A 27,670-nucleotide genomic window follows, 5' to 3' on the forward strand; every position below is an offset into this window, starting at 1 on the left:
TTAATCGCTGTATGTCTGATGGTGTTCATACAAAGTCTCATCCAGACATATATATCCATACATACACTAAAATCAGATTCTACAATAGTAAACAACAATTCATAATGTTAGACACCTGCCAGAGGTTTCTCATTACAGCATGTTTACGACTCACTGTTTAGTCTTATGCATTACAGCAAACTCACTTTGCGATTTTTGTCCTCACAACATCTCTGAGTCATTTTGTATTTTGGGGACATTTATTAAATTTCTGACAGTAATTTCTGCAAACGTTGCACATCAGTGAAGACAAATAGGTTAAATTCGATCATTATTAATGAAACCACACTATTCATTTTCAAGGGGACAGAATGTTGTTCAACCCCAGACATCTAATACATCATGCTTTCTGCACAGACTGATTCTGTCTCTGACTCGGCTTCACCTCTCACTGTGCTGTGATCAAAGATTGAGAATGAGAGCTATGGAGGCTGTAACCGCTTTAGGAGACAGAGACACACTCTCAGTGCTGTCTGTAACAGCCTCAGCTCGGCTTTCTGCCCCTTCAGCTGTGTATCATTAGCTGCATTGTTTGAGAGAAACCGAGCAGGACAGAGAGTTTCGAAAGAAACAGAAAATGTTTTTGCGTTCTCCACTGAAATGTTCTGTGTTTTTTCCTGGTGTTGCAGAAGGTCGCTGTTTGTTTGGAGGTCGCCCACAGCAGCCAAAAGGCGAATTCTACTGCCAGTAGATCCCGTTTTATTTCATTGAGATTAATCTAATTTAGTTACCAGGGACCATATGAAAACACAGTATATAGGAATTACAGGAAGATAGGTAAAAGGTCAGGTATTGACGGATTTACTCTAAAAATAAATCCCAGTAAAACCATTGTTTATGATCATATTGTGAACAGATCTCATGAAAAGACTGAAACCAACTAAGTGTTTGTTCTTAAAATATACAACCCTGTCCCCGCCTGTGACAGGTTTCATGTTTAAAACCTCGAAGTTATTTCCTAAAGCAGCTAAGCATCTTGTTTTGTTTTTTTTAACCAAACTGTGCACTGACAGGGGTAAGGGGTGCATTTCGAGGTGTATTTTTAGCCATGGATCGATACACATCCGATGCTTCTGTAAGCGTTTCTGACAGCAGGACAGTGTATGTGACAGAGACTCAAAATAAAGGAACGATGTCGACGTTTTTGCCGACACTAAGGGTAACAGTGTGGCTCATTTGTGTCGTTTCTGCTGTGTGTCACAGAATCGTCGGGTTATTTCGTGACAGTAAGAAAACTAGAATATCATTAAAGTTTCCCCCATGTTTCATTGCTGGTAAATGGACAAATAAGTTAAGAAAATGGCTTTAGGGTGATTGAATTCTCATCTTCAATTCAAGACATTGCACTGACGGTGATTTTTTCTCTGACATTTATTTGTACTTCTTCAGATCTGTCGGAGCCAGGTGAAGGAAACCCAGCAGCAGTTTTTCCACAGCCTCGCAGTGAGGCAGAGCCTGCCAGTGCACTTCAACATCCAGCAGGACTGTGGCCACTTCCTCGCTGATGTTCCTGCCCGCCTGCTGCCCTGGGAAGAGGAAGAAGAGGCGGAAGAAGCAGATAAGGAGGGAGGGGGGCCGACAGTAAAGGACAAAGAGGCTAAGATGGCAGATTCAAAATCGCCTTCTCCAAATGGGAAGCTAGATGAAGTCCCGGCTGCGGGTCACATGAACACAGCTGGCCGCTTGAGGAGCCGAGTGGTGGTGATCACACGTGAGGTGCCCTTCCAGACAGTGGCCGACTTTGTCAGGGAAGGCATGAGCAGGCACACTCAAAACCCGGAGCTGTATGAGCGTCAGGTCTGTCTGCTGCTGCTGCAGCTTTGCTCCGGGCTGGAGCACATGAAACCTTTCCACGTGACCCACTGTGACCTGCGACTCGAAAACCTGCTGCTGGTCCAATGCCAACCTGGCAACCCCTGGAATCTGGACTTACTTGAGCCCAACAATAACAGCAACGGCAGCAGCTTGGGGGCAAGCGCCGCAGCCACCGCTGCAGCCAACTCCACCTGCCCCGCACGCCTCATCATCAGCAACTTCTCCCAAGCGAAACAAAAGACTACTCTCATGGCCACTGACCCCGGCACGCTGCGCGACCAGTCGAGGCTGGCACCCGAAATCATCACAGCCACCCAGTACCGTAAGTGTGATGAGTTCCAGACCGGGATTCTGATCTATGAGATGCTGCACAGACCCAACCCCTTTGAGGAGATGCCGGAGTTGAAGGAGCGGGAGTACACCTGGGCCGACCTTCCGCCGTTGCCCGTGAGATCGCTTTACTCACAGGGGCTGCAGCAGCTGGCGCGCTTGCTGCTCACCGTTAACCCCTCCGAAAGAATCCGGATGGCCGAGGCGCGGGCCTGCCTCCAGTGCCTCCTCTGGGGACCTCGGGAGGACTTGTTTCAGGCGCTGGGTTGCAGCAGCACCGGACCTATGTCGGGGGCCACTTCGAGCCAGCGCGAGGCCACCCTGCAGAACTGGCTGGACCTCAAGCGAACACTGATGATGATCAAGTTTGCGGAGCGCTCGCTGGACAACGCCTGTGGCGTGAGCCTGGAGGACTGGCTGTGCTGCCAGTACCTGGCGTTCGCCACCACAGAGACCCTCGGCCGGGTGGTGCACATCCTGCAGCAGCCCCAACAGCATCCCCCATCTCCGAATGAGAACCAGCCAGTGCACCCAGCACAGAACCAAACTCAAATACATCCAGCACACACCTTCCACTTGACTCCTTCGCAGCCACTCTGAGTTTCTCTGCCAAACTGTTACTATGGCAACAGAGCCAACATATCCCCCCCTGTGTGGTCCCTCTGCTGATGTTAAAAGTGTGATGTAAGCTAATAGTCAGCTCCACAGTGCTCACCTAAAACAAAACAGCTGCTTGTGCTGTGTCTGTGTTTTCTTCTTGGACTGAATCGGCCGTGCGAGACGCTCATTCCCCTCAAACACCCGGGCGTCATGATCAGGGTTATCAAAAGCAGAAAAACGTGGCTTTCAGACACTGTGTTCTCAAAACAAGTCCAAATAACAGCCCTAAAACATTCAAGTTAATTGAAATCATTTTGGCTCTCGTCATCAATGCCCCGCGTCTTCACATATCATGAGTTTTATCACTCCACCAGTACTAAACTGAGGATTTTACCAAACGTGTGAGGAATTATTTTAAGATTTTGTGTTTCTGAGACAAGTCTCCAGACTTGGAGAGTTGTGAGTACTCTGTGTTAAATATCATTTTCACGCCATCTGTCTACAGGGTTTGAGGGAGTGTGAAATGAAATAACTAAGCTTCTACGGTGATGCATATTGATATTCTGCAAGTTTTGTCTGACATCTAAAGGGACACCACGGTCAGAATTTTAGAAAAAGGAAACTTTGATAATTTGGAGAGTTTCATCCCAATAATTTGACTCTTTGTTACGCAGTGTTGTATTATAAGCAAGTTTTATTTGAATCAGAAAAAAAGGGAATGTAGGGAGGATTTGAAATGAAGGGAGTGGAGGAAAAACAAGCTTTTGCCAGACATGAGGACGTGGCTAAACATTGAATTTAATATATTTTAGTCTTGACATTTGCACAGCTGAGACTTCTTCATTTACTCATTGTGCTTTTAGAAATTCAAAAGCCAGTATGAAGTTGAAATTAACAAAAAAAAAAATTAAAAAATAAATAATACTCTATCATAACACATTTCTGCACAGAGCTTTGTAGAGGTGGGTGACGAACACTGAGCTAAACTTGGCTTTTCATTTAATGTTTTTTTTTACGCTTCGAAGTTGGAAAAGGCTCGACCGCCCTGGCTGCTGGTTTGGGTTCTTGTCGGCGTATGTGCAATTAATACCTGTCTTTTGTTATTTCTTTTTGAGGTAACAGCATTATGCAGTCTTTTACTAATACTCTCTTCCTTTTTTGTTTTTGTTTTGTTTTTTTTGTTTTGTGGCACATAAACTGATCAGTTTCATTTCAATCCTGCAACTTAAGAAGCAAGGTAAAGTTCAGTGGAAAGTACTTCTTATAGTGGATGGGATATTTCAGGGACTGCAAAAAAGTTATTCTTTGTCAATCGTTTTATCTTTTTGTCGAGTTGTTTTTGAACGGTTCTGCGTTACGGATGACATTTGCACATTTACATTTGGAACGCTGGTGCCCCTCGGTGGAGCCCGGAGCACACGGTGAGACTGAATAAAGTTCCTGTGAATCTGAGGAGCTGGATCTGATGTGTTTTGCAGCGTGTGGAATGTAAACGTTTGCGTGGACTGAAACGGACATTTGTTCTCATCTGCTCTACAAATGTGCTTTTTTTAGTTCAACCACTTTGTTTCATATATAAATTCTATCTTGGAGAGAAACTAATTACACAACCACTGACACTTGCTTCCATTCCTCCTATCTTGTTTGTTTCCCCTCTTCTTTTTTCCCCCTTTACTCTACCAGTAGGAGAGTAAATCCTGTATTGATGCTTCCTGCTTGTCACTCTGAATTAAACGAGCTCTGTGTTATTGACTTTCCAGTCTGGAGTCAGTAAAACCAAGACATGCACAGAAGCTTCAGCTTCCCCAACCAGTAACACTTTATAACACAGTCCGTAACTAAGAGTGTAATTCTCCTGTAATTAAATGGAATTTTAACATATTGTATTTGAAATTGCAATGTAATTATATCCACATACAAATATTTAAAAGGTCGTATGACAGAATAACGGGATAAAAAGTTAGATTTTTACTGGAAACAAAGAAATATTCATACTGTAAGTAATTTTAAGTACTGCATGATTTCTATGAAATTTAGTGAGGAAAAACAAACAATATTTCCCTATCTCACACTGTAAGTACTCTGTACTTTTCAGGGCATGGCCCAATTATGGAGTGTCTTGACCTTGCCTAATTTCCAGATATTTTTACAGGACAGGAGACACAATTTTAAGTTAGAGGTAACTAATTTTAGGCAATATGTAATTAACTGTTAATTTTGCAGACAAACAATATTTTCCTTTTCTACTGAACCTTGCCTTTTACACCTTTATTTAATGTTCATTATGCTGACGTGCATGTTGATTGTCCAGTTATTCAGTTGTCCCACTTACATGTTTTACTGTAATTAATTTTATCTCCTTCGCTGTAAAATACCTAGAAGTTGGGCGTGGTTAAGCCACTCCCATGACCCAGAAAGTGCAGTGTACTTACAATGTAAGATAACGTTTTTCTATTAAAGTACCAAGAAAATATGCAGTACTAAGAGTGTAATTATTTCACCATTATTCCAGTGCACCTATCTTGAAGTATTTGTATCTAAATATAATTACATTGTCATTTCAAATAAATACATTAAAATTCCATTTAATTACAATGGAAGTATGCCCTCTGTCGGCGGCTGTATTATAAAGTGTTACCATTGAATTTAATGTGTCGAACAAAACACCCCGAATAATATCTTTATCCCAGAATTTAATACTTGGAGGACTGGTGCTGCAAATTTACTTTATTTCAGATGTGCAAAAACTTTGTGGTCCACGGAGCAAAAAATGAGACAAAGCAGGTTTAAATTTGTTACTGTGTTCAAGGGTTTGTGTACTGAGGAATGTGTGTGGGACAGCACTGGTGGCTGTCCTCGTATTCAGAGTTAAGCCTTTATATATTAAATATAGTATAAATATATATATATATATATATATATATATATATATAACCTTTATCTATTTTAATCCACACTCTATTTTGTGGCGTACGGAGCACTTCTATTTCTGTCACGAAAGTCTAATAATCATTTTATCTTTTAAAAGCTTTACTTGATTTTCTTCCACCTTGCATGTTTTGGAGGAAGAACAAGGTGAGTAGTTATCACTGTCCTACACAAAGAATCAATTGTAAAAGATCTCATTCATTCAGTTGCATCCATTCAAAGAACAATGTACAGTATTTTTACCCCTCTTGTAAAGTTACCTGCGTAGGAGAAAAACCACTTTGGCTGAAGGATGACTTTTTAACGCACCGCTGAACCCTAATATTCATCCGCCGTTTGGAATACGGCAGACATTGTTTTCTGTTCCTCTTTCTGCTCTGGTTTTCTCTTTTGCATTGTTAACTGCCACTGAATCTAAAAATGGAAGCTCTCCAGGGCTTTCTAAGTATGTGTACAGTATGTCTCCTGGCCTGCAGCCATTTATTGTTGTTCAATTTAACCAACAGTAACAGAACAATAAATATATGTTTTTTATATATACTCTTTGCGCTCTGTGTCATTTTTGCTTGATTTAACTGTTTAGAAAAGGAAGGATTTCAGTCTTTCAGTCCGTTTTGCCAAAGTTTTTATTACTTTTTTTTTCTTGGAAATCAGAATAGTTATTTCAGGTCATTGTTGACATGAATTGATACAGCCACATCAGCAAAATAAGAATTGCCCTCAAGCTCAATGCTGATAAGGAGCCTTTAAATTATTTACAGTGGGCATTATAAAACTAGAAACAGTTCTGCAAAGAAGTCAGCAGTTTGTGTTTAAATTAGGTTTTTGTTACTTAAAAACATCAGTGAAAGTGGTTTTAAGGAATAAACACATTTCTTTTTAAACAAGTTTCTGTTTATCCCAAATGGCTGTATTGGTACTGTCTGCTTGCCTCCGTGATAGCTTTCAGAATTCATTAAAGCAAAATCCCCTCCAATTTTTGCTTTTATTGTACAAACCGGATTCCAAAAAAGTTGGGACACTAAACAAATCGTGCATAAAAACTGAATGCAATGATGTGGAGATGGCAAATGTCAATATTTTATTCAGAATAGAACATAAATCACGGAACAAAAGTTGAAACTTAGAAAATTTATCATCTTAAGGGAAAAATATGGTGATTCAAAATGTCATGGTGTCAACAAATCCCAAAAAAGTTGGGACAAGGCCATTTTCACCACTGTGTGGCATCTCCCCTTCTTCTCACAACACTCAACAGACGTCTGGGGACCGAGGAGACCAGTTTCTCAAGTTTAGCAATAGGAATGCTCTCCCATTCGTGTCTAACACAGGCCTCTAACTGTTCAATCGTCTTGGGCCTTCTTTGTCGCACCTTCCTCTTTATGATGCGCCAAATGTTCTCTATAGGTGAAAGATCTGGACTGCAGACTGGCCATTTCAGTACCCGGATCCTTCTCCTACGCAGCCATGATGTTGTGATTGATGCAGAATGTGGTCTGGCATTATCTTGTTGAAAAATGCAGGGTCTTCCCTGAAAGAGATGACGTCTGGATGGGAGCATATGTTGTTCTAGAACCTGAATATATTTTTCTGCATTGATGGTGCCTTTCCAGACATGCAAGCTGCCCATGCCACACGCACTCATGCAACCCCATACCATCAGAGACGCAGGCTTCTGAACTGAGCATTGATAACAACTTTGGTTGTCCTTGTCCTCCTTGGTCCGGATGACATGGCGTCCCACATTTCCAAAAAGAACTTCGAATCGTGACTCGTCTGACCACAGAACAGTCTTCCATTTTGCCACACTCCATTTTACATGATCCCTGGCCCAGTGAAAACGCCTGAGCTAGTGGATATGCTTAGAAATGGCTTCTTCTTTGCACTGTAGAGTTTCAGCTGGCAACGGCGGATGGCACGGTGGATTGTGTTCACTGACAATGGTTTCTGGAAGTATTCCGGAGCCCATTCTGTGATTTCCTTTACAGTAGCATTCCTGTTTGTGGTGCAGTGATGTTTAAGGGCCCGGAGATCACGGGCATCCAGTATGGGTTTACGCCCTTGACCCTTACGCACAGAGATTGTTCCAGATTCTCTGAATCTTCGGATGATGTTATGCACAGTTGATGATGATAACTGCAAAGTCTTTGCAATTTTTCGCTGGGTAACACCTTTCTGATATTGCTCCACTATCTTTCTGCGCAACATTGTGGGAATTGGTGATCCTCTACCCATCTTGGCTTCTGAGAGACACTGCCACTCTGAGAAGCTCTTTTTATACCCAATCATGTTGCCAATTAACCTAATTAGTGTTAATTGGTCTTCCAGCTCTTCGTTATGCTCAAATTTACTTTTTCCAGCCTCTTATTGCTACTTGTCCCAACTTTTTTGAGATTTGTTGAGACCGTGAAATTTTGAATCAACATATTTTTCCTTAAAAATGATACATTTTCTCGGATTAAACTTTTGATCTGTCATCTATGTTCTATTCTGAATAAAATATTGACATTTGCCATCTCCACATCATTGCATTCAGTTTTTATTCACAATTTGTTTAGTGTCCCAACTTTTTTGGAATCCGGTTTGTAATATGATATAGCAAAAGTGAAGGGGAAGGTGTGTAACATGGCAGTGAGACCTGCTATGATGTATAGTTTGAAGAATCTGAAACCGACAAACACAGACAGAAGGGCGAGCTCGAAGTTTCAGAGTTAAAGATGCTAAGTTTTTCCAATGGACATCAGAGAGACAACTGAGGTCGAGCAGCTTGGAGACAAAGTTAAAGAGGCAAGGCTGAGATTGTTGGACACATGAAGAGCAGGGATGGTGGATGTTTGGAAGGATGCAGGAGACTGAGCTACCAGGCAGGAGGTGAGGTGGAAGACCTCAGAGTAGATTGATGGATGGAGTGAAGATTGTATTGACATGCAGAGAGTTGGTGTGACGGAGGAAGATGATCTGCTATGGCGACCCCTGAAGGAACCAGCTGATAAGATGTAGTTCTCTGCCAATGTTCGCCACCAGATGGCGGCATGCTAAAGAAAAACAACATGCACCGCTCTCCTGTTTTCAAAATCTCTTTACTGGCTGACTCTGTTTAGTAGTGTGTACCACATTCAAGCCACTGTGAAACTGTGAAAAGGAGTAAATACCTGCAAGCACATGTATTTACATAACATAAACAAATTAAATCACCTCTTTGGGCCAAAATAACTTTTCAGTTCTTCATCAACACACAGCTGTGTGTCTGTGATGGCATCAGCCACACATGGGTAAATCAGTCCATTTGTTCACTTTATGAGTTTGGTTTGCAGTTTTCTTCATTAATATAATTCATTAATCATTTGGTTAAACCTAACACTGATATTATGAGGCGCGCACATAATAGCATTGTGTGGTTTTTCTAAAAATGTTTTGTTATATTAATTATTTTGTCATTTTTGAACTTTTTGAGGGTTAAAATAAAGAAAACCCTTTTTGAAGATATTTTTTTGCCTGTGTCCTCTATGCCTTGGCTGCTTGGTCCCTCACAGTGTCTAATCTGTATCAGCGAATAATCACAAAGCATCTGGGTGCATGTGTATGTGTGTCCTGTGGATGGTCAAATCAAAACATAACATTTCTGCCTGATTTTTGAGCCACAGTTTTGGCTCATTTGAATCAAGTTGAATGAGATCAAAGAGGTCAGTCTAGTGCTCAGAGGATCCTGCAGCGATGGCCTTTGGCATGCGTTTGGCCGATCATTCAGGTGAGCTATGACAACACCTCCAGAATTGAGAGTTATTATACGGTTGGGAAAGTTGATAAAGTGTAGTTGTCCAAACTGCTGAATAAACCCCTAAATTGTCCTTTATGGGTTTTGTTATTTATTTAAAGGTTTTATAGCTATTATTTTATATGATGTTAGCTGGAATTTGCACAGTTTTGCACAACTTTTTGCAAATTCAAAAGTGGATTTTGCAACTTTTTGCAAATAGAAGGTCCTCGAGGTGATTGTGTGTGCATTAAAAAGGATCTTTTATGCTATTCTCTTTTTGTCACGTGTGTTCCAGTGATGGATGTTCATATTAAACGTGGCCATGAGCATAATAACTCGCATAAGCTGGATGTCATGGCTTCAAGCTGCTTTAAACATAGTTTTCTAATTGTGGCACTCTATGATGTTAATTAGAACAGAGAGCCTTAATATCCCGCACTCTTAGAATCTTTAAAAAAAAATGAAAAGAATGTTTTGTTACACACTTTAACACATGTAAAACAAAAACATTTTAAAACAACACATATTGTGTTAAATCCTGCACATTTGTTATTTCAGAGCTGATGCAGAAAATTTCACACCTTATGTGTTGGTTTTAGCACGCACAGCTCTGGGCAACTGCTGTGAGGGGCAGCCAATCAGAATAAAGCTTGCTTAAAGGACTAAAATTAATTTTTTGGAGAGCTGACAGCAGCTTTGCCAAGGCCCAGTATGAGTAAAGTGTAGTCTGAACTGTGGAGCATGGGACTCAAGGATTTGGGATTGAGTGAAGCATGTCCCCTTTAAAATTCAGACTTTGATCTTATTTCATATTTCAAGCATTTTATATGCAAAACTGTTGTCAACAGTATGCGCTCCTGAGATGGATGAAAACTATTACCAGCAAGAACTGTCTGTGTTAGTTTTCAGCTCAGTTATTAAAATTACAACATTATTAGACACAAATAAAAGTAAAGACCAGCTGATGGTTTGTAATTACAATGTTGGGCTTGTAAAAGTGGTGAAACATATTCTGATCATACTGATTAAAACGTTTTTTAAAAAAATCACATATAATATGAGCTGTGTCTTTGCAGCATTTCACTCATTAAAACCGACTGCAGCATGTAGTGTGTGCACACTAGTTAGAAATAGTTTAATTAGAATTATTTGGGGGAAATGAGGACTGAAGTATGTTTTTCTTATCAGAGGTTTCATTACTGCACCATGCCAGCCTCCAGAACAGACAGTTATGCAATTTCACACTGAATCATCCCTAACAGCTCAAATCTCAGATGAATCAGGGTGGTGGTGGAGGAGGTGGAGGTTTGTTCAGCAGACAGATTTTGATCATTTGAGGTGGGGGGGGCGGGCGCAGGAGAGTTTTCATAGGCGTCAGATTTGTGGAGGGATGCTGAGGGTGACTTCTAAAGTTTGGGTGTACCTGTGTACCTCTCTCTCTCACTCTCACTCAAACACACACACACCTCCTCCCCGTGCGCGGGGTTGTGTAACAACAGTGTGTGCACGTAGAGCAGGCAGGTCCTCCCCACTGCTGCTGTTGTGAAGCTTTGAAGGAGGAGGAGGCGGTGGTCGCGTCTATCGAGCGGCCTGAAGGTAGAAGTTGCGCTGCAGGGGTGGGACTTTATTTGTGCAGTCGGTCGGAGGTTCATCTGCGGCTCTGGCTGCAGCTTTCTGCAGACCTCAGTGACGGAAACACACGGACCCCTCCGAGTTAAACATCAAACCCTCCTCCTCTTCTTCTTCTCCCTCTTCTTCCTCCTCCGGTTGGCCGTGTCTGAACGCTTCCGGATGCGCTGACCCAGCAGTAGCTTCTCCACCATCAGCACCATCATCAGCGTGAACGCCGTGTCCCTCCCTCCACCTCCCCGGGGTAGATAAACCCGACAGGCACCGCTGTCATCGGATGGAGAGAGCCGCCTGAAGAAGGGAGAGCGGTGGAGTTGGTCTACCCCCCACCTCCCCTTCCTCCTTCCTCCCCACTGCGCCAAAAGAAAACTCCCGGTAAGAAATGCGTGCTAACTCCGGCCGGCTGGCTCGGTCGACCACCTGCCAGCAGCTCCGTGCGCTCCCGCTGAGCATAAACATGTAACCCAGACCCGGGACCTTGCTCCCGGGCTTCCTTGCTGGCATGAGGGGATTCATTTAAATTCATTAGAGACGCCTGTGAATACATTCCAGCAGACGGGATGGCGGGATATGCTTCGCTTATATCTCTCTCTCCGTCTGTGTGTGTGTGTATGTATATGTCTCTCTGCCTGGCTTTTTGATCCGAGTACTGATTTGCGTTGCAAGTCGACTGAAGTGCAGGTGCAGGGCACGTGAGACTGGTTAGATGCTCACGGCTGCACAGGTTAAAATTAATATGAAACGGCACTGCGAGAAGCGGGAGCTGTCCGTGCAGCACCACTTTTTTCCGAACTCCATCTGAGTCAAAAAAAAAAACAAACAAAAAAAACCAAAAACTTGGTGCAGGTCTGAAGGGCAGCAGTGAGGATGCTGTGCAAATATGGAGACTGCTAAAAGTTGCTTTAAGACAGACGTTTGTTGTTAAGGATTTAAAGCAGGGGTAAAAACGTTGGCATCGTTGGAAAGTTCGGGATACTTTGGAGTTGAGTATTGTTGTAAAACCTTCTAGCTCACTTTCACAGAGGTGGATTAAAGTTATTAACCTAGTAAGTAACCTTTTTACTTAGTAGGCAGTTTGTGTTTAATTTTACTACTCTATAGCAGGGGTGTCAAATATAAGGTTCAGGGTCCAGAATCGCCCGCCCAGGACTCCAATATGGCCCACTGGAAAATGTGAAGAAACAAGAGTTTATTGTAGTTTTGAATTTTCATATTAGTTTTAAATTTGTATTTCATTTTGGCTTTTTAAAAAATTCAGTTTCGTTTCCAAGGTAGATTTTCTTATGTTGGTTTATTTTTTTATTAGTTTGTGTTTTAGTCCTTTTATTGTTATTGTATGGGGCCATATGTAAGAGGCAGGACTCACAGTTTTGTAGGCATTCAGAGTCCCAATACAGCACTTCACACATACATCAGTGACTCATTACGTAAGCTAAGGATATTTATTATCTTCTTTTAGTTCATTTTCCAAGTTCAAAAAATAGTTTTCAGTTCAGTTTTATTTTTTCACGTCTAGTTTTTAGTTTAGTTAACTACAATAACCTTTGAAGGAAAACATAGATTTTGGGCTTCTAATTGTATTTTCTATGATATTAGCTTTTCCTACTAAGGAAAATCTTCCCCATGGTCACTCATATTGCACTAAATTAACTAAGTGTTACATAAACATTTAAATCAAAGAAAATGGCCTTTTTTTCACTATTTCCTATGAATTTTTATTTATTGTTTTTCAGTTTAGAACATTTTGTAATACAACTGTCTGACAAAGAACGCATATAAGACATCTTAGCTTCCATTTTTGGTGAGTGAAATTTTGTAATTTTATTTGTGTTCATTAAATTTATTCATGAAAGTCATTAGCAGGTACCTGTTTGTGATGCAGCCATACTGTATGGATGCTAAGATGCCAAGTGTTAGCTGATAACCTTGCACTGCACCATCTCATGCTAATAGAGTCACTTTTGGCCCAAAAAACAATAACATGGAAACAGCTAAAGCTGAAACCAAGAATTCAAACAAGGACTTTACAAACCAGTGGGTGATGTCGTAGTGGCCATGTCCATCTTCTATATACAGTTTATGCAAACTTAGATAATTGTTGTGTAGTGTAGGATAGAAATATGAAAGAACTTTCTGTACTGTGGTCATGAAATTCCTACCTCTGTTTGTAGCAAAAGATATAAATTAGGGTTCAGCCAAGTCTCGTGAGATAAATCTTTAATGAGTGTTTTTAAAAGGGGCAAACAAGCTGAGATGGTGAATGACATGGAGCAAGAGGATGGCGTTAATTCAGTGATTGTTAGCGGCACTTTGGTTAGTTAGTTCTTTAATCTTTCAGGTTTTCCTCCAAATGTTTTTTTTTTAAATTATTATCATGAAAAAACAGATAGTGTAGTTCAAATGAAACATGATGTCACCACTTGGCTAAAGTGCCAGCAGCTTAAACATTACCCATCCTGAGGGAAACAAGGCAGTAACAGATACACACTAAAGGCTGGGAAACAATGTCTCACAGAGAGGAAAATTATACAAGTTGAGCTTTAAATTTGAATGTTTTCCACCATAACGCTATTAAATGATGTAGATAATTATGCCTTAAAGATAGTAATTTAGTTAATGCTCCTTCCTGCTTGGTGTTTTCTGCAGTGATATTTGTGACTTTAGGGGCCTCGCTTTTACTCTTAAGAGGGCTGTTTGTACCGACTCCCTGGGAACCTTTTTGTATCAGTCAAAAGATGTGTAGGAGCAGACTCTCTGTACTTCAGAGGTGTTTTTAGTAAAGACAAAATGAACTTAACATCTAAAGAGGATTTAAAATACCTGTTTTCTTTCTTACTTTTATTTTGACATTTGAAATGAGGGGATTCATCTCGTTAGTCTGGCTTCCTCCATGAGTGTTTTCCTGCACTTTTCTAATCATGCCGAAGGTCTGTGCGAAGCGACGTGTGTGTCGCTGCGAGTTTTGCCCCATCACTGAGTTGAAATACGAGCGCCTCAGAATTTGATTCCTCCACCAGCACTCGCAATCATCTCAGCCATTCGTTTAACACCTACTCCTCTTTCTCCCTCTCTGTCATGGGCTTTCCCTGTCTCTCTCTCTCACACACACACACTCTCTCTCTCTTTCAGCCTTAACACACTCTCTTCACCTCCCGTTGTCCGTGTTGAACTCCTCGGGAAAAAAGTGTTATTACATTAAGAAAACTGAGAGCACTCAGACGAACACCGGCTCTGCGAGGCTACCGTAACACCCGAGGCCCACAGCCATTATCAAAATGGTATTTCTCAACAACAAGGACTGGGTTTCCCTTAATGTATCACATCTAATATTTTCAGACCAGACCGTGTAATGGATTGCCTCGTTTTTTATGGCAAATGCCTGTGGTCAGAGCAGTTTTGCTGCCAAATGTAACTAGAGCTCACCTCTCCCAGAGATGCCTCAAAAGGCAGCAAGGCTACAGAGAGAAAAATAAAGTGTCCCGAGATTAATCACATTTAGGAGGCTTCAGCTCTAAGAGCAGTGAGCAGTGTTGACACAGTATAAAAGTGGCTGCTTAACTTCACTGTTATCTTGAAGCGATACAACATTGATTCTAATAAACAGGAAGTCCAGCATTGGGCTATTCTTTAGGTTTAAAGCTAAAGGTGTTCAAAGTAAGTACCTACTTCTGCCCAAATAATTTTGCACTTGAGTGCAGTTCCTTAAGAGTTAATCAATAAATCTGTGCTCAAAGCCTTTAACCTCTTTGGAGAATTTAGGCTTCCACCCACTTTGACATTACTGAAATGGAGCAAACCTTTATCTGAGACATTAAGGCAGGTCCAGCAGACACTTTCCCAGCACTAAGTGCTTTCCCTGTCCTTATTAGTCAAATTGTGAAGTGGTTAATCTCATAAGTAGTGGGTATAATTAATTACAGGGACAGAGAGCAAAACATCACACATAAGCACATTAGCTTTTCTGTTTTAATCTGAGGGCAGCAGGTTTGGTTACAAAACTGATGAAAAACTGTTGGCATGGAAAAACTCATTTCAGGTGCAGGAATAAATGCAAACAGTCAGCAAATTCTAACAGTCTATAATTTTAAGGGCCGTGGTTATGTTGTGATGCGTCCATGATTGAGCTGATTCTGTAATAACAGCATGTTCTGTCGTCCTGTGACAGAAGGCAAAATCCTAACAACGTTACTCCATCATTAACTCAACCAAACAGGAGTAGTGCTTCTGTTTATCCACTCTGTGCTGTATATCGGCCTTTTGGACATTTGACTGCAGGATTTTTCTTCATCACAAAACACCCACAGCTTTTTCTCTCTCTGGCAAAGAATGAGAGAAAATATTTAACCTCCAAATTTCTGGGGACAAATCAAATTTCGGTTGTGAGAGTTGTTTAAGCAGCTCTCTGCTGGGTAATCACATTAGATGAAAAGCAAACAGCTCTCTGCATTCTACTTTTGCGAAAATACTTTTTCTTCTCCCCCCCCCCATCAAGTCTACTTTGGATTAAAATTGATTTGCAGACATCTTGACACTCTCTCGATCAGTCACTGGGACATCATGGCACACAGCATACTCATTTGACAGATTGCCAGTCCATCTCAAGCCCAGCACAGAAGAGACATCCATTCATTCATGCTTGAATTTGTGAATTTAGAATCCCCAAATAACCTAACATGATTAACTTTGGATTGTTGGAGGAAGTCTGAGTACCTGGAGAGAATACAAGCAGGCAAACTGTTAGTAGTGCTTGCTGCAGGGTCTGTTAGAGTGAGCCCCAAGTTTGCACCTGAAGCACAACAATGACCACTGTCACCAGTTACAGTCCAAGACAATGGAGTCTGAATATGTCTAACTGGATGACAATAGACAGAAAAAAGGGGCGTGTCAAGAAGGGGGGCATGGGCTGACACCAGCCCCATCTAAAATAGGATTGACCCCCATTCCTGGTGCCACCTCACAAAAGTCATTGGACTAGAGATACATCAATGTTTTAATTCACAAGAGTACTTGTACAAGTACTACGTTGCTTTTTGATTTCACTCTACTACATGTATATTCTGAATGCCATTATTGCACTTCATAATTATATATATAAAGATTTAGTTAATTTACTGTGGACTCACTAACTGTAGAAAAATAAGAACTTTCCTGTCAATCGTTTATCTATGAGTTAATGATTTTGATGTAGTATAAATGATAATATACTACCGGCCGTCTTTATCAATAGGAAAAGCTGTACAAATTATGAAAGTACAGTTAAAAGTTCAAAATCTATGCACTCCTTCACATTTTCTAATAATGGTAAATGGCCTGTATTTATATAGCGCTTTTCTAGTCCCTAAGGACCCCAAAGCGCTTTACATATCCAGTCATTCACCCATTCACACACACATTCACATACTGGTGATGGCAAGCTACGTTGTAGCCACAGCCACCCTGGGGCGCACTGACAGAGGCGAGGCTGCCGGACACTGGCGCCACCAGTAGGCAACGGGTGAAGTGTCTTGCCCAAGGACACAATGACCGAGACTGTCCGAGCCGGGGCTCGAACCTGCAACCTTCCGATTACAAGGCGAACTCCCAACTCTTGAGCCACGATCGCCACAATCCGGCCTATAATGTCCAATAGGCCGGATTGGAGTCTTTGCTGGGCCAATTCTGGCCCCTGGGCCTTATGTTTGATGTACCTCCAATAATATGTATATGATTCTGAAGCATAATTACACATGAGTACATTGAGTTTGGATACTTTTATATATTTGACTATACAACTTGTGACCTATTAAGCTACTTAAGTAGCATTATCATTTTTAAAAAAGCTACTTTGGGGATAAAAAGAAGTATCCCTCACAAGATCAAGTTTAAATTCCTATGCAGCTCCACTTTTCACATAATAAATCTGCAATACGATGACCATGACCTCCTGTGCTTTTGTACTATAAAAGTTTTGAGTTTGAGGTTTTGTTCTTTATACTCAGTGAGTGATTGAGTTGATTGGCTCCAACATGCAGAGTCTTCTTGCCTCCACTGGCACCGGCCAGTGCTGACTTTTTAAAAAGTGGCGCCGGCTACTTTTACTTTACTGTGCTGTCCAAACTAGAAAGTCAAAGTGCAGCCAGCTTGGAAGCAGACTGATGCGAGGAGGCAGGACAGAAGGAACTGAATGGATAAATATTACTTTGCTGACTCCACACAGCCTGCTGTGTTGGGTTACATCACACTGTTTCACAGAAAGCGGCAGGGAGGCAGTTAATTTGATTATGAGCCACTGGGCAAGATTAAAAGCAGAACTGATTGATCAGTTATTGGGAGAGCCAAGGAGTGAGAGAGTACTGGAGAGTCTGAGAGGCCTGCGATCCCTTCCCCCTTCTTCTTTTATCCCTTCCAATGCTCATCTGTTTCCTATTGCGTTCTCAAAACAGACATTCATTCGTTATGTTGAAGCATCACCTCTTCTGTTATCTCATTGTTTTACCCAGTTATCTTACTTCACTGTTTATCTATACTCTCGCCTCTTCTTTTTTTGTATTCTTCTGTGTGTGTGTTCCTGTGTGGGAGACCATAAATCCATGTTCTTATTGATCACGCCTGTTTTAATATGCGTCTAAGAGAAGCCATCATTTCCTTTCTTCCTCGTTGTTTGCAGCAGCAGCAGCAGCAGCAGCAGCTGTGCCGTAGTTATATCCAGTGTGTAGAATCTTCATCTCTGTGAGCAGGTGTGTTACTTCTTTGTGTCTGAGCTGAATTTGTGGGTCAGATGCAGATATAGAAGAGGCTGCCTGGTTTGTATGCAGCAGCTACAGTGTGTGTTTCTGGCTCGAGGTCAGACTGCAAAGAAACTAAAATAACAAAGTGAGGTTTTCATGCTTTCAAAGTATGGGCACTCTTATGGAAATTATTCACAACTGAGTATTTTTCTTATTGTAGGTAAGCTTCACGATATCGGTTCATGTATGTTTTACAGATTCTAGGATGTGCTATAATTTCTTTTCTGTTTTGAGGACCGTAATTGTGTGTTTTTCAAACCCCAAAAAATGTAAATCACAAACTACATAGTGATTTTGTCACGGTGGGACACACAGGTGTATTTATGGAATGGACCCAAAAGAAGAGATGGGTGAGCATGAACCTGAGCAGAAGCAGAACCTGACGAGACTTGACATGAAGACAACAGACGACCCAACAGAGAACAGTAAGAGACAGAGGACTTAAATACACAGGAGGGTAATGAGGGAAGTGGAAACACCTGGGGAAACACAACTGACACAAATGAACATGATGCCACAAAGGGAAGTAAAACAAAACACACTGAACATGGAAACACTAGACTCTTCAAAATAAAGCAGGAAACATGGAGAGATGCAGACATGACAACACAAGCTTGACTATTAAAACATGGAATGGGGGAGAGACTAACGCACAGGCAGAACTGAAAGTAAAACACTGAGGACAAGACAGATGACATAGAGGGCAGGAAAAGACATGACTCAGGAGACATGGGAAACAAAACTAGAATAAAACTCAACCAAATCCTAACACAAGAACCTAAAATACTTCCAATATAACATAAGAAATCAAAAATTTTTATCATTATTTTTATTTTATTATTATTAACACTATGTTACTACAATGGTCGTAGCATATCTATATATCTTTGTTTCCTAGCTCTTCCTAGATGCATTTATTAACTTGGATGAAACTTACTATATAAAGTACTTAGGGTACCAGGATTATTAACATCTATATCGCTTTTGGGAATAAGTTTTATAACACTAAAATCCTTCAAATTATATATATTATGTGTAATAGCTGATCTGAAGACAAATGGCAACATTACATCTAAGTTACATGCACGTGTACATTGTTGACATTACGTCTAAATTATTTGTACGTTTATGTTGTTAACATAGCGTCTACACTAGGTGTACATGTGTGATGTTGATGTTTTGTGTACATTGTTTTTTGTGAATATGTTTTAGTGCAGCGGCACTTCAGGGGTCACTGGAAGGCACTGTCATGCATATCTGTAATTAAGTGTTTTCATTACTGAAGCTAACAAGCACCATTGACCTGTAGGCCTAGTTTTTATTAAATATAATTCAATTCAATTCAGTTTTATTTATATAGCACCAAATCACAACAAGAGTTGCCTTAAGGCGCTTTATACTGTAAAGTAAATATCATACAATAATGCAAAGAAAACAGAGAAAACCCCAACAATCATACGAACCACTATGAAAAAGCACTTTAGTGACAGTGAGAAGGAAAAACTCAATTTTAACAGGAAGAAATGGATAGATACCATATTTCTAAGACTTTTAGGAGAGAGTACAATAACCTCATTTTTAAGTGAATTTAGAAGCAGAATATTAGAGGTCATCCACGTCTTTATGTCTTTAGACATTCCTTCAGTTTAACTAATAGGTGTGAGTTACCTTAATGAACAAATAAAGTTGGGTGTCATCTGCATAGGAGTGAAAATATATCTGTGGAACTCCATAATTAACTTTAGTTTGCAAAGAGGACTCTGTATTTATTTAAACAAACTGCTATGATACAAACCACTGCACTGAAACCTGACTGGAAGTCTCCAAATTACTACTGCCAGCTGGACGGCCTGTGGTATGTAACTGATTAACAGAGATAGGTTGATCAAATTTAAGATTGAAGCTTTAATTAATGGTAGGACGTCTTTGAACAGTCTTGTAGGAGTGTGGTCTAAAAGACATGTTAATGATTTGGATGATGTAATTACTTACGTTAACTCAGAAAGATCAATCAAGAAAAAGAATTCACCTGGCACTGAATCTTCATCAATGCCAGATGCCGACACAGTGCAGAGCAGCTGCCTGAATGCTACTCCCACAGAGGTCGATTATCTTGTCAATAATTTTACATCTCCACTGTGTACAACTCTGGAAACAGTAGCTCCACTGGAAAAGAAAGCCTCAAATCAGAAGTTGACTCCCTGGTATAACTCTCAAATGTGCACCTTAAAGCAAATAACTCGCAAGCTAGGGAGGAAATGGCATCTCACCAATTTAGAAGGTCATCATTTAGCCTGGTTTGCTGCTTTATAAAAAAGCCTTTCATCACTGATTGAGGAAAATAAGAGTAACCCTATGTTTTTCTTAAGCACTGTAACCAGGCTGACAAAAAGCTGTTATACTGCTGTGAGTTTCAATCACATACAGCCTGAGCAATAATATGTGGGTGACAAGACCATGTGCACAAATTCTCTTGTCACAAATGATAAGGGTCCGATCAGGACTGCAGTCTTAGTGCCTGGAGGAAAATCAAATCTTCACTCTTTCCTAACAAATCCAAACACAGTGAGATATGAAGCTTAAGAAGAATATGTTGTTATAGTGACAAGCATACATTATGCTTAACTCCCAACTTCTGCTTGTTTTAATTCTTCTCGTTACAACTTCATTACTGTTTCGGTAAATTATATTTCACAATTTTTCACGAGCACTGTTCCATCGCGTTAGTCTCGTGCCGCTTAACAATCATTTTTTTGCAAGCTGACATTATGACAAGAATACTCATTCCGTGCCTTTGTAGTAATTAAAGTCCTCTCAGCAGAGCAGAGCAGCTGTGCTCTGTGTGCAGTGAAGAAAGAGAATATGGTTTTTGGCTGTTTGAGGAAAGTTATGAGATTGCAAAATCTCTGCAGCAGTGGTGAAATAAATCTTAACAAGTGGGAGAATCGAGATTATGTGGGCATGAAGATGACACATTGGCGGGAAAGCTGTAATGCAGACTTTCACCTTTCCCTTCACAGCCGTGTGCTAATAAGCTGTCAGCTCAAATCGAAAAGAGGAAACAGAAGCACATCTGATAACGAGAAGAAGACATCGTGGTTCAGGCTGCAATTTTGAAATATGCTGCCATCTCTTTTTCTGTTTTCCTCTTTCTAGCTACTCAGCTTTATCGCATAGATTCCTTCCTCATCAGACCCTCTTCCTTGATTTTATGTGCTGGAACAGAGACAAGGAAACTGGGAATGAGTGGTTTTAAAAGCAATAAATGTCGCAAGCCAGTATATATTCTCTTCTGTTGAGGACGATGCATGTGAATTCCACCTTTGAGCTGAAGACTGCTTCTTTGGTAGACACGTATCAATGAATGCGCATGGGCACAGATTATTTCTTTCATGCTTTTTAGGACATGGGTACAAACCTACCTTCCAGCAAGATATAGTATCAGACATATAGACATATATAGACTCCTCTGTGGTCCCCCTTGATCTATTGCTACTCATAACTCAGTCCCATCTGTGCACATCTGAGGAAGCACAATTCAAAGACTTGAACTGCCAGGTGCAGGAACATTTGGTGATCAGTGCAATACTATTTGTGTTGTACTTATTGCAGAAACACATTGGCTCAGTTTAAAACCTTTTTTTTCTCTTTTAGCTTCCATCCATCTTTCCGTTCATCCACACATCAATTTTTGCAGGGAAGCAGCCCAAGCAAGATGACCCTCTCCCCAGCTATCTCCTCCAGCTTAATCTCTCCAGCATATCCTGGGTCTACCACGGGGATTCCTCCCGGTGGGACATGCTTCAAACACCTCACCCAGGTGACCGCCGCTGGCTCCTTTTGATGTGGAGGAGTAGCAATTCTACTCTGAGCCCCTCTCAAATGACTGAACTCCTCATCCTATCTCTAAGGGAAACAGGACATGGAAACATCTGATGGCAACTTTTAAGTTGACAACATGAACTTGTCAGCAAAGAATGGATTCAGGGAGCGGCTATACTTGTATTAATTCTAATAATTCATCTGTTATGGTCTTTTAGCTCTGTTATTGGTCTCTCTAAACTCATTTCCACCCTTGTATCCGCAGTGTCATTCTTTCGGTCACTACCAAGAGCTTATCACCATAATAGGGTGAAGTGGCGGGAATGAAAATCAGCACCTCAAAGTCTGAGGCTTGGTCCTCAGTTAGGAAAGCGTGGAGTGCCTACTCCAGGGTCAGGGAGAAGCTGCTTCCCCGAGTGGAGAAGTTTAAGTACATTACGGTGTTGTTCATGAATGAGGGCAGAGATGAGAGGGAGATTGACAGATGGATTGGGGTCCTGGATGCAGTGATGCGGATACTGCATCTGTTTGTTGTGGTGCCTTTATACACTCAGTAGTCTTTCCTCCTGAAAGACTACTGAGTGTATAAAGGCTAGAAACAACCTTGAGCCATTGTGTTGGATGATAATTGGACTTTATCCTGTGAACGTACACCACCGAAATGCATTGAGCATGTTTTGTAGTCTATTTCTGTTCACAGGAAGCTGGACATTATTCTTGGTATTCTGCCGCCTTAAGCCCACTGAGGCGTCGGAACGCCAACGCTGCCTTATTGTTATTTACTAAATCTGTCTGAGACCTTGTCTTGCTCTCGCTCTTATTCCCTTCCGCACTCTCTGATCCTCTTCTTCCTCTTTTATGCTGCTTCTGGACCTCCTCTACACTCACACGTTACCTTAAGCAGAGCTGAGCTGATCTGAATCATGCTGGGCCCTGATAGGGAGGTGGTGCTTGGAGCTTCCTTCTCAGCCAGAGATTCCCTGTGCTTTGCTAATGGCACATCAGCAGCTGTCAGTGGACCCTGCACTGCGTCAGCCAGCATGACTGTGGTCTGCAAAGCGCTCAGCAGAACTGACACACACACACACACACACACACACACACACACACACACACACACACACACACACACACACACACACACACACACACACACACACACATCCTGCAGCCCCACCCCCTCCAAGCCTTTTTTCTATATCATTAGTGTAATGCTCCCATTTCCCCAGTGCTGCTCAGATATGGGGGAGATTCCAACAAACTCGGAAGGAGGAGGGGGGAGGAATGAGTCACGCACCAGTGACAATGTTGGGTTTTTTTTTCAGTTTGCAGAGGAAGAGAGGGGTGCAAGAAAATGTTGTTTTGTCCTTTGACAACAACGCCTACTGCTATTTAGAGGAAAAACAAAAGCATTTAAATGTAATATATTTTTATTGTTAACTGGACAAAGGATTTTACCTCCTGCCGGGCAGGAGGAAAATTGGAAGATCTCAGAGAAGATTCATAGACGTAGTGAAGGAGGACATGCAGAGGGTTGGCATGAGAGAAAATAATGTCTAAATGGTGCACCAGAAAGCAGAACAAGAAGAGTTAAAGAAACTTCCCTGTGTGCACATACAGTTATAGTGCAATAACATTCAGAAGTCTGAGCCCTGAGGTTTTTGCCATTTCATTTGAAAAGAACTTGTGTTTATTTTTTGAAATTCCCACATTTTACACAACCACAAAAGTCACAGATTTATGTCTCATAGTTCAAGCATTTTCATTCTGATTACTGCAAATATTAATATATATGTGAATATTTTTATACAAAGGTTTTCCTGTGTTGTGAGAGGAGTGTCAAGTGCTGTAATTTCAGGGAGCATTTAAACCTGATAACAGGCTGAAAAAAAATCCAGGTCTGGAAATGTTGATTGAAATAGATATAAAATGACCAGACCTCTGCAGCCTACCATCTTCTCTCCTTGAGGCTAGTGGCTTAAAGCTAACCACTAATAGCACGAGATGTCCCATACTCCAACCAAACTGTAACCAAGTCACTTCAGCTCATCAGAAAATGAGCCCCTTTGATCTTTTTTTTTTGTTTGTTTTGTTATTGTGTTGGATCCGGAAGGCACTCGTGAAGGGATGTTTTCCTGCTGATGACCAGATGAGAAAACACTGTAGAATTTTTGCAATATATCATTGGTCATGAACCCCAAACCTAGTTATGCACCAGTATTACCAAGCATGCATCCTGTTTATGCATTTTGAAATGGCAGCGGACGTCAAGAGTTATTAAGGATAAATAGTGTAGTTTGTCTTGTGGCACAAATCAGGTTTATGTAACCACATTTGCTCGACGGTTATTGCCAGCACGGTAAAAAGGTCATTTAAGTTACAGTTTGCAAAATCATATTAGATGTAAAAAAGAGAAAGAAAAAAAAGGAACTTATTATTTGGTTGGGTTCTTGCAGGCTGGCTGCAGCACCATGTCCTCGGCTCAGAGTGGAGATATATCAGGCTACCATCTGAGTGGTGAGTAACTGTTTCTATACTTTGTTTGAATACCTTTGTGTGGATTAGTGTTTGACAACCGCACTGTTATATTTACACAGACCTCATCTCACATGGAGGTAGTGCTGTTAGAAAGCAGTTTACATTGTTCTGTAACTGGCTTATCACAAGTAGAGATAAAGCTGGCAAAGTCCTCAAGAAGTTTCAATTCAATTTTTAGGAGTCCAGCTCTGTGCAGGCTTCCAATGCCTTTATAGATGCTGTAGCATTTAATTCAAACCGGCATTTCAATTTGTCTGTCACATTTTTGTCAGATTTGGTTCCCAACCATCTGATTTACATAAAACTTTGTGTGCTCTGACTGACTCCCAAAGCCAGCGCTTGGCATTAAATGACAAGACCTGTAACAGTGGTGACTGTGCTCAGTCACTGGGAGCTGTTCGAGATTCCTACTCAACCTGGTGTTCTCCCAGTCTGTTTGCCATGATCAAACTATGACTTTATGTAACTACAGATGAAACAGAAGTTTATAAGGACTTCTTTAAGCATTTGTTTTGTGTATCTGTTTTAGTGGTGCGTAACCCGCCGGGCTGGGAGGTTGGGATCTACCTGGTGGGCTTTTTCGTACTGCTGGGCCTGGCTGGGCTTAATATCTGGAAGCTGTGGAAATCTGGAACTTTTCCAACGCCGTCTCCTTTCCCCAATTTTGATTATCGATATCTGCAAGAAAAATATGGAACCTCCTTCTCGGAAGTCAGACAAAAGGTACCCGCATGTTATGGCCCGTCTAGGCGCGGCCAGACCATAACATAAGGGGTGATCCATCCCCGTCCAACCCCAAGCAGCACATCACGCAATTAATACTTTTTTGACAGTAATTTATTTACAATGAGTGAATTTAGAAACAAAGGAAGGGAGTGAATTATAACTTCGGGGTGAACCCAAGGCCAAAACAACAAACAAAAGGGAGACTATCTCAGGAGTAAATCAAACTTACCTATTCAAAAGAACTAAACCAAACGACAATTACTTACCTCCCTACCTAACAAAAACAGGAGAAAACTGTAATCAAACAAACTGTAAACCAACATAGTTAAACAGTGAACACACGGTCTGCCGGTTGGGTTGGGCCGAGGATGAATGACCTGGCAGTCCCTGGCGGTATCTTCTTATGCGCTGACTCCCGGTCATTAGCCATTCGGTACGATCCGTCCACCCTGGATGCACCAATCATGGAGAAGCACCTGCACACTCAGATTTACATATTAAAATGTAAACTAGAAAAAATACCTGCAGATTCACGCCTAAGCAGAGGCAACTTTGGTGTCGATTACAAGTAAGAATCTGATTTTTTGAGATTACTTATATAACTGAGCATAAAAAATGCTGAATGTCAGTTTCTATTACAAGTACATTCTGCAGTGATTATTAAAGATAAATTATTTCACTTGACAAAACTAAGAATAATACACTAATAATATTAGTTTTATCAATAGTAACAGACACATATTTCTGTGCTACAACCTTTTGCAGTTGTTTCTTAGCATTATAGTGTAAATCTGTGAAAATGAATGCAATTTGAACTCATTTGCCCAGTCTCAGTCTACTTTTTATTTTAACTTTACCTTGTTTTTTATTTTCTTTGTTTTTCATCACTTTTTTAAAATCAGGACCACTACTATGTATCTAACTAGCTAGAACAAAGTTTTTTTTAGATAGCTAGCTAGCTATATAGCTATCTCACAAATAAACTTTGTCCTTCTGTAGCAGCTGATGTCAACAAAGCTTATGTCCAATACTTGTTTGTTTTTTTTCTTAAACGCTCAGTTTTGTGGAAAAACTGTTTTTTTTTAACAGTGACAGGGGTATAATTTGTCATGATGCATATGTAACAACTAGCATACAAACAAAGTGCATTAAAGTTGCTAAACAGCGAACTATTCCTCTGAAGAGTTGGTAGAGACCAATAACAGAGCTAAAAGACCATAACAGATGAATTATTAGAATTAATACAAGTATAGCCGCTCCCTGAATCCATTCTTTGCTGACAAGTTCATGTTGTCAACTTAAAAGTTGCCATCAGATGTTTCCATGTCCTGTTTCTCAAGTGAAAAAAATCCTTGAGGTGTTAAAATGTTGTTTTGTCATATTTTTTATCCCCTACTCAAAGAGAGTGGCAGCCAACAACCACCGGCGAACCTCCACCACGTCCAGCCGTAAGCCTAGTCTGGCCCTTGGCGACACCCCAGATGGCTTCAGGGACCTGGGCCATTTGGAGCTAATGAGTAGAGAGTTGGACCCCTCAGGCATAGCTCAGCTCAACCGATCCATCTCTACCGACTCACTCAGCTCAATCTCCTCTATTGCCAACAACTTCGGTAATGACTTCACTGTTGGCCAGCTGGAGGTGACCCTGGAGTTTGAACCATCCAAGCACCCGGGCCAGGGGATGGGATTGCTCCACATCACCCTGCACCAGGGCAAAGACCTGCTGGAGAAGGAGGAAGGCGACTTCCCTGGCTGCTTCATCAGAGTCTCATTGGGGCCAGAGGAGATTAATGTGGGAGTGACAAGGGTAAGGAAACCTTTATCTTCTGGTATTTTCATACTATGGGAGACCTCATGGAATCTGTGTGATAGAAAGATAACACTTTAGAATTTCTTATGTTTAAATAAACAAAATGTAAATTTCATTTCAAGGTAATTTGAGGTAAGTTTGAGGAGAGATACGACAGACCTCAAAATTCTGTTTAATTAATCTAGAATGTAAAATGTCAAAAAAGACAGTAAAGGTCTGCACAGTACTTGTTTTATATAATAAATAATAATGGCTTTCAATGGATTTTCACTTGTAGAAGGTACTAATGGTTATTTTTGTTCTTCAGTATCTCATAATTATACTTAAAGTGGGACTCTGTTTTTTAAGGGGAATGGCTTTCCCTGTTTTGTTTTTTTTTATGTTTTCTAAATGCTTGCTTTTTTGCATTTGCTAATTAGCATTAAACAGAAAGTAGTAGTTAAGGATGATCTCCATTTCCCTTGTTTTGGGACTATAGTATTTAGTCGTCACTCAAACACAGGACAAAAACCAACCTTCATGATTAACCCCATCAATACTCATGGTGGGTTTTTGCAGTTTTTAAGGCAACACGAATGTCTAAACTCCTAATACTTAAGAAACATAACACAAAAATGCAGCATCTAAAATTTAAAATAAGTTTAAATCAGGCAAGTCAGGAAAATCAGGAAAAATCAGGAAGAGTTTTCCTACAAAGGAACAAGGCAAGCAAACAAAGCAAAAGGAAGCAGACAAAAACAGAATTCAGGTTTTTGTGCAGAATACAAACAGGCAAAAAGGCTCCAAAGCTCAAAGTGAAAATCTGTCAAGTTGTTCATGGTGGAGCAGGAGTACTGAAGAACTAATGAGCAGAGTGGGAACAGGGATGTGGAACATCAGGTGATGCGGCAGGTGGGAAGGCAGGACAGA

General features: G+C 40.9%; 2 protein-coding genes across 4 annotated transcripts in view; both read left to right on the forward strand.

Annotated features, from left to right (window-relative positions):
- Window positions 1-6,252, forward strand: part of peak1 (pseudopodium-enriched atypical kinase 1) — a 106,701-nt gene extending 100,449 nt beyond the window's left edge. For all 3 annotated transcript variants that reach the window (XM_063479237.1, XM_063479238.1, XM_063479239.1), the window contains one exon: window positions 1,429-6,252. In XM_063479237.1, the coding sequence (XP_063335307.1) occupies window positions 1,429-2,784 (1,356 nt within the window). In that variant the 3' untranslated portion in view covers window positions 2,785-6,252. The remainder of the gene's footprint in view (window positions 1-1,428) is intronic.
- A 4,697-nt stretch (window positions 6,253-10,949) lies between these two features.
- Window positions 10,950-27,670, forward strand: part of syt12 (synaptotagmin XII) — a 30,617-nt gene continuing 13,896 nt past the window's right edge. Inside the window, exons 1-4 of the mRNA XM_063480988.1 lie at window positions 10,950-11,473; window positions 24,144-24,204; window positions 24,755-24,948; window positions 26,354-26,758. Coding sequence (XP_063337058.1) covers window positions 24,159-24,204; window positions 24,755-24,948; window positions 26,354-26,758 — 645 coding nt within the window. The 5' untranslated portion in view covers window positions 10,950-11,473; window positions 24,144-24,158. The remainder of the gene's footprint in view (window positions 11,474-24,143; window positions 24,205-24,754; window positions 24,949-26,353; window positions 26,759-27,670) is intronic.

Source organism: Pelmatolapia mariae, linkage group LG7, assembly GCF_036321145.2.
Source record: "Pelmatolapia mariae isolate MD_Pm_ZW linkage group LG7, Pm_UMD_F_2, whole genome shotgun sequence".
NCBI lineage: Eukaryota > Metazoa > Chordata > Actinopteri > Cichliformes > Cichlidae > Pelmatolapia > Pelmatolapia mariae.